General features: G+C 39.3%; 1 protein-coding gene across 1 annotated transcript; it reads right to left on the bottom strand.

Moving 5' to 3' along the window:
• Window positions 1-2,352: 2,352 nt before the first annotated feature.
• Window positions 2,353-8,187, bottom strand: nptx1l (neuronal pentraxin 1 like). The gene is made up of 5 exons (XM_079455615.1): window positions 7,663-8,187; window positions 6,837-7,044; window positions 5,440-5,684; window positions 5,027-5,206; window positions 2,353-4,604 (listed from the first exon to the last, which is right to left on the bottom strand). The coding sequence occupies exons 1-5, from the start codon at window positions 8,101-8,103 to the stop codon at window positions 4,383-4,385; spliced, it is 1,296 nt and encodes a 431-aa protein (XP_079311741.1). The 5' UTR covers window positions 8,104-8,187; the 3' UTR covers window positions 2,353-4,382.
• Between the last annotated feature and the right edge of the window lie 2,428 nt (window positions 8,188-10,615).

The raw sequence follows: 10,615 nt of genomic DNA, 5'->3' as shown, positions 1-10,615 counted from the left end.
TTACTACAAAAAAACTCATCAGTAGCGAGAGTTTTGGAAGAAATAGATTTATTGTTGGTATAATTTCTCTCATCTTGACTGCCATCTTGTTATTTTTCTTTTCCGTTTTGGATGCTTCTCTGCATACAAAGTCAAAGTGTAAATTCATTTATTACAAAATTGTTGGGTTATGAATGTAAAACTGTGACTGCATGAATGTAAAGGTTTGCAGCAAATCTAAAACGGAAACTCCTGTTATTGACATCACAAAGTTTATGTATTTTGTTTCTGATGTGTGAATCTTGGCAGTAAAAAACGGAATGGTCTAGGCTCGTGTGAGCAGGACATTGGTGTAGTTTCCAAAAAAAAAGTGGTTTTGGTAATTGTATAGTCATTTACCAGGATTACTTTGTGAAAAGGTCTTACAATAGTTTAAAACACCTTCTAGGTCGCTGTCAGAAAACAGGTACTGTAAAGGTACATCTTTTGTTCCTAGGGCATCAAAAACACCATACCTTTAGGACTACACAATAGATCCTTAGGGTACAATTATGTCCTGAAAAAGTAATAACATTTTATGTTTTGTACCGGTAAGGGAACCCTTAAGGGCCCCCCCCCATCCCCGGTGACAGCTATGTACTAAGTACAGTCTTGTACTTTTTTTCGTACAGCCTACAGTTTCTATCAAACAATGTTCGACACATTCCTAAGCGAATAGCATATTTTTTCAAGTTAGACATGCCATTTACCACCTTGTGGGACTATGGATCAGTTCACACTGCATAAATGTGGGTGGTGTCTTATTGGGAGATGCAAATGTACTGATTTGGTCTGAGATGTCACTTTAATACAATATTCTTGAAAGACCTCTGGGGGTGTGTGCATGTGTTTGGTTTATATTGCAGTATAATGTGAAGGAAATCCAATATGTCCGATACGGAGTCATGTTACAGCTGTAGTATTTATAGCAGTAAAGCTATAAATGGAAAATGTATTAATATATGTTCTGGAATAAAGCCGTGACAAAGAGGTCAACAGTGCGGAATGAAAAGGAAGTTTCTTTTTCTCCATCTCTGAGTTTCTAGGGTCATCTTGAACATGTGTAGGGCCGAGATAAAGGTCGTGCTGGTTGGCACTACCCAGAATCAAGGCTGGATTATGCCGGAAGGTACAATGCAAGGTCAATGGTCAAATTGTTCACAAGAAACAAATACTGGTCAACCCTGATGTTTGATCAACCTTGAATAGCTAGTTTAAAGATAAGTGTTTTTTGAGGACTTGTCATGTGTACTAGCTGTCAAACCAAAGTGATGTATTGCTTGGATATGTTTTATTTGACAATAATGTTTCATTTACTAAATTTGCTCTTAATTAAAATATATTTCACTCAGTTACCTTTACATTTTCAATACACTTAATAATCCACTTGTGTCGTCTGTATTACTTTAATGAGGGATGGGTGTGGTTTATGGAACTTCACTATTTTGTATAAAATTACCATATTTAATTGTATAAATTAATTGTTTCGTTCAACTGAAGAACACTTCTCATTTGTCAACCATGAGTTAAAGGTCCAGTGTGTAATTTTTGGGAGGATCTATTGATAGAAATGCAGTATAATATACATAACTATTTCTTCAGATGTGTGTAAAGATATTACACAATGAAGCTTTATGCTTTTATTACATTAGAATGAGCGTTTTTTATCTACATACACCGCGGGTCCCCTTGCATAATTCGCCATGTTCTGTCAGCTGCGGTAGTGTTTCGAAAGGGAGGGCTGGTGTGAGCGGTTGGTTGCAATTCATAACCTTGCAAAAATTTCACCGACTGTACCTTTCACAGAACAGGATTTCTGTAGAATATATATATGTATTTTTTTTTAAATAAGCCTATGGTTTGTTACCCATATTGCCATGTTCGGGCTATATCTGTTGTTTGTGTTATTTTGTCATTTTTTACTATGTTTATATTTGTTTAGCATGCATGTGGGTTGCAAGTGGGTGTGAGAGGGTGTGTTTTCATTAACACTCTTTCATAACAACTTCTATTTCAACACATAATGCCCTGGTCATTTGTAGAAATCCCTTTTCAATGCAATGCTGTAAGCGTAACACCTTAGCAAAGAGTTAAATATTTATAAATCGCCTTAAGAAAAAAGAACTGCATGTAACACCTACTAGGAGCAAAAGAAATTGAACTTCTGCTTACATAAGCTATATTGACTCAACGTGTCTCTTACATATTTAATGTGTGGGTTTCCATTAAAAACAACAAGCAGCAAGCAGTTTCATATAATCAAAAGGGTATTAAATTCAGATGCTTTGAAAGATGCGTGTTTTCATAAAGTCACACATTCCTGAACTTCAAAGTGTAGTGTCATAGTTTAATATTACAGCCAGACCTGATCATCTGATACTTATTGCACACAAAACCCTTGTAAAAGTCACATGTTTAAATCAGATTGCTCAACATCAATGCAATTTCTGTATTGTCTCACAAAGCTAAGTGAGATTCAGGTACAGAATATGCACCTGTCCGGTACTGCTTTGCTTGATTGTGAGGGATAATGGAACCTATTTTGGGAGAATATTTTGGGTGGTGGCAGATCTTAGTGAGTTTTGTATATAATAGTCAATTTATGTCATTATTAAGTCGTGTACAGTTTGTAAAACTGAACTTAACAGTCCAACCTGATGTCAATAGAAAACAACTATTTTACAAAGTGGGGATTTCGTATGAATTCAAAGGATGTGAACGGTATTATCAGAAACAATGCAAGAACGAAGCCCCAACCCTAAACATAACCATCGCTGCTGAAAGCAGACCGTACTAAAATGTGCAAATGCGATCATACTTATTCATACACATTTGCCACCTCCTAAAATACTTACAATGAGATTGTGTTGGACGGCAAGTTATCATTATGCATTTATATGTCACAATACGCCAATGCAAAAAGTCTACTTGTTTAAAAGTGTGAATAGATGAGGTCTTCCATATGTGGATTTGCAATTTCTAATACAGATCACACAGAAGAATGCCGTGCCATATTTAAATGAGCCTATTTGTGTAATATGGTTATTTTTTTTAAATGCCATCCCTAAACACCAGACAAAAACACAATCACTTTATTCATATGGTCGCCTTCTGTCTAATTGGAAAGAATAAAATGCCAATTGGAGGAGACGTGCTGGTTTTTATGCAAAGCTACTGGCAAGCCAACATTGTCTCTGAATCAGTGTAATTGTACTCCGAGTACTTTCTGCAAAGCATTTCTACTGATCGTTAGAAATAAATCATTGAAAGGCATTCTCACACTCGCTCTTTTTGATATAACAACTTTTATTAAAAAAATTAGACCTTTTTCATCTTTCAGTGCTGCCATGCTTTTAGCATATAACAATACAGTATAAAATCTCAACCCAAAATGAGCTAATAAAAGCAGATTTTCATTGATGCTGTTGCAGCATTTCGATGGTCATGCTGTGTTCTGTACACGTAACATTCCTTGAACAACACAAACACCTGCCGAACACGCCATGACTTGAAAATAACATTAACTCATCTCACCGGCCAGCTGAATTTTTACGAGGTGTAATCAACATAACGTTCAAATCGGTAGTTACACAAGGAAAGAAATAGATAAATAGAAGCACACAGCAGAAAATGACAAATGTGTCGAATTTTGATCTTTTTCAACAGCCCAAGGCACCCAGGCTTGAAATATGTTGGCAATTATTAAGTATGTTTTTACAAACGCGCACACACACACACACACACATAAACGCACACACGCCAACTAACGAAAATGCTTCAAGCAGGAGGTGAAAAGACAGAATTAAACCAAAAGAAAAAGCAAAAGAATAACAAAAACAGAAGAACATCAATTTGTGCTAGTCTTTGCTCGTTTTACATTCTACATCCGTAGTTCACAGTGAGTATCCCAGGCAGTGGGTAGATCTATCTAATAATCCTGATGGGGAAGAAGGAACTTAAGTGGTTTCGGACATCTACTGCCAGACTATATGGCTTCCTGCGAGAAGGGAGGGAGAAGGGTCAAATGATCCAGGTTTGCCGAGATGTGTGTGCCGTATCACGTTAAGTAGTTTTCCGGTAAGGCGTTGATTGCCCGAAAGAGGACCGGAGAAGAGCAAAAACACGGCGTCTTCGAGCTTAAAATTATCAACAATTCAAGCTTGTGCCTTCAAGATCCAAAAATGAAGAGAGAAAAAAGGAGAAATGTTAAGAGACGAGAATTGTTGAAATACCTAGAAAATCCCCCACGATACCGATGTCCATGATTGTACTTGTTTTAAAATGTGCTCTGAAAGTGAATGATTGGACAACAAAGACCTGGTAACTCGTATCTCTCACTGGCTTCGAGATTTTTGCGCTTCTTTTCAGTTCAGCTGGCGACAGGCCTCGAATGTCCATTTCGAAGCCCCTCCGTGGACCTCAATGCTGGTTTCCAACCAGGAGAAGACGTTCCCCACTTGTGCTTTGCTGCTGCAGGTGGCCAAGTTATATATCTCTCCCACGGACAGCTTTCGATCCCAAATGTTGAAATTCGCCATGTCGCCGACAAACGCTTGAGTGGCATCAAAGCCTCCGCCGAGAGTGTCCTGCGGGGATCACAGAGTAATTTCAGATGCTGATCAAATAAATGCATTATGACGTCAACACCTGTTAACCTTTGAAACTAATTTGACCATAAATAATGCATGTTTGCTTTTCATCCCTACAGACTAAAATTTTGCAATTGTTTATCATGGGAGGGTTGTGGGAATAAACTTGAAATGTATGGTATAGCGATACAGTATACTGCTTGCCATCTTATTCTACTGGAACCCCACAATGAAGGATGTGCGCAATGCTGCCATAAAATTTACATCTAGGGTATTTTTGCCACAGCATCGGTTTCTATTTTCTGCCTTCATGGCTTTTGAAAGAGAGTCATGTCCAGGGTTTTACAGCAAATCAGCTTTATGTAAATGTCACATTTTGTTACTTTTTGATGACTGAAGCGTGGACAGAAGATCTGTACCTGTTCTTGACCCAGAATCAGGACCCCTTGCGGCTTGATTGGGTGATACGGAGCCAGACTGTCCCCATTTCCCCTCATTACACCATCCTGGTAAGCTTCCCACACTCCATCTCGGGTGGTCCAAGTGACACAGATGTGATGCCATTTACCATCATTGATGAGAAAAGGCAGCTTGGCAACCTAGAAATAAATGTAAAATGAAATATTTGATGCAACTGTCCTTACAAGAAAAAAAATGCTATTGTTTATTAATGAATGACATTTTTTGCATAATAATCATTTTGGTGAAAATGTTATTGATCTATTACAACTGATCTACTGTAAAATTACACATTACAATGATCTATTGGCAACTTAAATTGTTTAAAAAATCACTTATGTACTAGGCCAGGGTTTCTTTTATTCAAAAGCACCTTATCATTGATGAGTAGTTCCATTGGGTTGTTCCCCCACTCGATGAGCACCAGCTCATTGGCCTGACCAGGCACTGCATAAGAGAAAGGCGTCCCCACTCCTGGAGAGGCATTGGATTTGATCCACAAGCACACTGTGAAGGCGTACATCTCCGGCAGGCTCTTCTTCACTTTAGCATACATGTAGTTGGTCCTCAGTGGGAACGTCAGTTGAAATTTATCCAGGGATCTGTTTTCTTGTTTACCTGTCATTACAAAAAGCCTTTTAATCCCTAAGCACTCTATTGTGCGATGGCAAAAAGGAAAACAGTGTTTTTTGAAATGACAAATACATATTACATTACATTACGATTTACAATTGCTGCTTATACATTTATCCATTCTTATAAAGAAATGTCTTTAATCTGCATGGTATATTACTAAATTATATTTATTCCATCCTTTCTTTCTCTGAAAAGACCACCGGTGATGTCATTGCACCCACTGTTCGATACATGATGCTATTTTGCATCGTGTTATTTGTCATCATTCAGTCCTTGTCGTGACATTTCAAACCTTTCTTAGGTAGCACACAAAAGATGCTACGGAGGAAACCAGCGCGTACAATGAAAGAGCAGCATCAATCATAATTATCCATGCAACTTCGGTGCTAAACCCCAACTCTTCTAAAGCCAACCGACGGCTGTATATAGAACAAATTCCATTTGTGGGTCATCCGGTTTTCATTTTATGAAATACAACGTACATTTAGTTTTCCACATAAGCACATTCAAACAAGATGTGCCGAAAACCTTCGCAATCACAAAGTGCTTTGAGAGCCGTTGTTATAGATGCTATATATCTGCCAGAAAGCATGAATCATATGAAATCTTTTTATTGGAGCCATCTAGACATTGAACTGGCATGCCCTATGACACAATATTCAACCTAAAGCTTCAATGATATGTGATTTGAACTAGTTATTCTTATAGGTTCCACGTTTTTTCCTATCTTTACAACCTTTTTCTAGTGTTTTAAATGACGGCACGTCAGCTTTAAAGTTAAGATGCTGCAAAGGGATTTGAGCCACGGGAACATTTAACGACTGGCGAAAACGTGATTCCCATGAATAAAAGCGCATAAAACGCATGAGCTTGCAAAAACTCCCCGGTTCCGACTTCTATATCCGTAAATCACGCCGTAAAAGTGGTTCGGTGGAATTGGATATGCAAAGCAATGCAGCTCTTTAAACCCCCTCCCACTTTTCTTCTGCGACACGCCAAAAAAACTACAAAGGCTCTTTATCCACGCGTTCTTGCTCTAGACATCTGTTCTCGTTGACGAAAAATGACGGAATCACCCGTGACATGTCCGCACAACCTTTATCTGATAGCTGGGGCAGAAATGTGCACGGTTACCTTTCTCTAGATCTGTGATTCTCTGCTGCAGTGAGGTGAGACTCGACTCGACGCGCCCGCGCTGCTCGCTCTCGTTGCGCAGCCCGGGCTTTCCCTCCTCCAGTCCGTTCACTCGGGACAGGACCTGCTTCTCCAGGTCGTCGATTTTGTTCTGCAGTAGATCCTTTAGGCTGTTTGCCTGGACGGAGTTGTTATTCCGGCTGAATTGCTATAAAAACAAGTGTGCATAAGAAAATGCGTTAAACCGATTATTTCGGAACAGGATTACTTTAACGCCTTACTAGAGTCACACTTCGATATGGTGTGAAGGAGTGCATTATAGCTTTATTGTGTCCTTTAGACGTAAATCATATATTTCGTTTAAAATAAAATAAACAGAGTTACTGTACAACATAGTATTTGTATCCACTACTGTGGTTATGGATTCATACAACATGCTACTGTACGTTATTGAAAGTCCTAAAAGAGAGATTGACGATCATAATTTTTGTTTTTTACTAAATTGAGAATAAATTCACATAATGTAAAGCGTCAAGTAAATAAAAAGTCTGCGTTAAAAGGTAATAAGAATGGTCACTTTAATACAATTTCGGCACCATGGTGTGAAAGATTTGTATAGCGTGAATCTGTATAATTCGTCGTGCTTACGAGCATTGGTACGTTTAGTAAATATTTTTTTAAATACATCTATTAATTTTAAACCAAAAATAGCACTGTTGTATTTAAGAAAATGCGTTTCAGAGAACCGATTTGGCAAAAAAAAAACCATCTTTCCACGAAGTGTGCTCAACAAACAAAACCTTAAACACTCTCCAGCAGAACATACCTCCAGGTTTTCCAGCCTCTGCTTGAGGGACTGTAAAGTCTGCGAAAGTTGAGCCAGTGTATCCGTCGGACCCCTCGACACATCTCCCATCGTGTTCTTACCGCCCGTTTCTTTCCGCCGTCCCCCGACCCTGGCGTCACCGGGCTCGGACGCACTCTGACTCTCGCATCGCGTCAACTTGGAAGTCAGTTCCCTGATCGTTTCCTTCTGGTTCATGATTGTTTCTTTCTGTTGCAACACCGTCTCTCTCAGCTGCATGACCGTGCTCTTCAGATCCTCACCGGGCACGCTGTTCTGCAGTGTGGCGGCGCATATGTCCATATCCTTGGGCACGGACGTGCAAATGAACTGGGTTTGTCCAAAGTCCTGGCTCATACCGTTCGCCAAGAGACAGGAAAGTATAAAAAGTTTCCAGTGCATTCGTCTTGCTCCGGCCTCCATGCTGTGTGTCCGTTTCGTGCTGGAGTAGTAACGGCAGTATTTCAGCACCTCTCTGTCTCTGGACAGCTCCTGCTAGTTGTAATCCGGTTGTGGCGCGCTCGTGCCTTTATATAGCGAGCGCCTCTGCGGTGCTGAGATCATTATCTCCCGCCCCTGGATACTACGGCGCAAAAAAATATCGTTTCGATAAATGAAACTGGTCTTGTCCCCAGTTTGGCTCTTAGATTTTCAGTTTTCCAAAGCTTAATGTGTCGTGTCACTGGCAGATGATCAGCTTTGCGTAGGATAGATATTAGGAATAAGAGATAATCATATGATATGAGGATTCTCATGTCACTTCAAAACCATACTGTATCTCTTATAGAAGAACATCCTGGCCACTCTTTCTGTATAATAATATACCGTCTTGATGAACGGACTAATATGCTTGCAGGTTTTCTTAAAATAAACATGTTTATACGTAAATCTTACAAATCTCATCATTTATAACCCAGTTTAACTCGTTGCCAAATAGCATGACCCTACTCAACAATATAACTGTCTGTAAAATGTTACTGTATTGATTTGGTACCCTTGCCATTATAAATAATTGAGGGCAGATTTTATTTCCGCTCCTGTCGTTTCCTGTCAGCTATGTCTACTTCACTAAATGGGTGTCGGAAAACAATCACGAATGGAACAACTTCATTAGTGATGAAAGCATCATTGCAGTATCAGAATAATTATTGATCCTGTGCTCCCCTGAGACACACCCACATTGTTACTGCCTGTAACATCAATTCCAGTTATTGTGTTATTGAGTCGTTGGAGGATGCGTTACTGCGGATTACACTTCCTGTTGGTGCTGCACTCACTGTTCTGTCAATGACAAGGCTCGTGAAATATTGTGTGGGTCTGTCTTTAAGTGATGCAACGAAGAGCTAGAAGTGCATTACAGCGACCACATGTGATGCACCAATGAGCCTCAATCATTAAAGTTCTACATTTGACCCCAAATATTCTGCTGTGTGATAGCAACAAGGTAGTACAATATCACATGATACAAGCTGCACAACTGTCCCTTCCTGGAGCATTAGCTGAAACACATACAAATCAATTTATAACGCATATTGTTACCCACGCAAAGGCAAAACCGAAAGGGGAACTCACATGACTTGAAATATGAGAACATTATAAAATACTGTAAATGTATTTCAGCAAGATACAGGTCAGTACTGGTCAGAATACCTAAATATTAAATAAAATAATACTTCAGTAGCCAGCATTTGCTTATCTGAGTTATATATAAAAGAAGCTGTGCATGTGAAACAGGGAACGGCAAGCATCAGATTCAACATAAAACAGCAGGTTTTGCGCTTATTCGGCGAGCTCTCATTGACCACCATTTCCCTGCCCTGCCTAGTTCAGGGCTTTTCTAGAACATGTTAAACAGGAGATTTAATTAACTTGTTGAAATTAAGATAGACCAGAGCAATGGGTCATGAGTTTAGTATTACACATGCCCTCTTGCCCAAGGGTACATTACTTGAGCTGATATTCATTTGTGTTTCTCCCTTATAAAATAAAGCTTTCCAAAGCATCCAGGATGTTATAGATATTGTTTTAATGATGTAACCACCTCTGTGTTGTGTAATAGCTGTGTTGAGAAGAGCATTGTGGGCGATCCCACACCATCGGTCTAATGATTATTATTTTCTTGCACCTTCAGACAGTTGACAGATACACTTTCTTTCAGCTACAGCTTCACTTTCAGATTAAGGCTGGTATTGAAAGACCAATGACAATTAATATTTTGTTGTAATTTTCTAAGGTCCTTTTACAGGGTTTGTCCTTCAATATCCATGTAGTGCTGTGTCACGATATTGTAGGGCAAGAACCCAAGCGCAGGCAGCAGTGTGTACACGGATGACACTTAATAAAGAAAAACACGATGGGGTAAAACAGTAACGAAACTAAAATACAAACAAGAACCAAAGACTTCCCGTAATGGGGCAAAAACGAGAACACAGAATACAAGACTTACTACTAAATGATAAGACAATATAATAATTAACAGTCAAAGGCAATGGATCGAAAAAGGCAAGGGATCGAAAAAGGCAAGGGATCGAAAAAGGCAAGGGATCGAAAAAGGCAAGGGATCGAAAAAGGCAAGGGATCGAAAAAGGCAAGGGTTCGAAAAAGGCAAGGGGTCGAAAATGCTAGGGGTCCAAAAAGGCAAGGGATCGAAAAAGGCAAGGGATCGAAAAAGGCAAGGGATCGAAAAAGGCAAGGGATTGAAAAAGGCAAGGTTACAGGACCACAAGAAGACAGGTAGGTAATTGTGATTATAGAGAAACAATAACATGTTTAGTCAAAATTTCACACTACACTCTAACGTGTTAAATTATGCCCTCACGCCTCTGGTATGTGTGCAAGATTTTATGAGTTTTTAACATGCCAAGTGCCACAGCAACATCCTACGCACAGTAGACACATGAGTTCAGTAGAGAGCAACAGAGCCAATTACCCATGC

Source organism: Barbatula barbatula, assembly GCF_947034865.1.
Source record: "Barbatula barbatula genome assembly, chromosome: 5".
Taxonomy (NCBI): Eukaryota; Metazoa; Chordata; class Actinopteri; order Cypriniformes; family Nemacheilidae; genus Barbatula; species Barbatula barbatula.
Note: the sequence above shows the minus strand (reverse complement) of the source record. Positions and strands in the feature narration are given on the sequence as shown.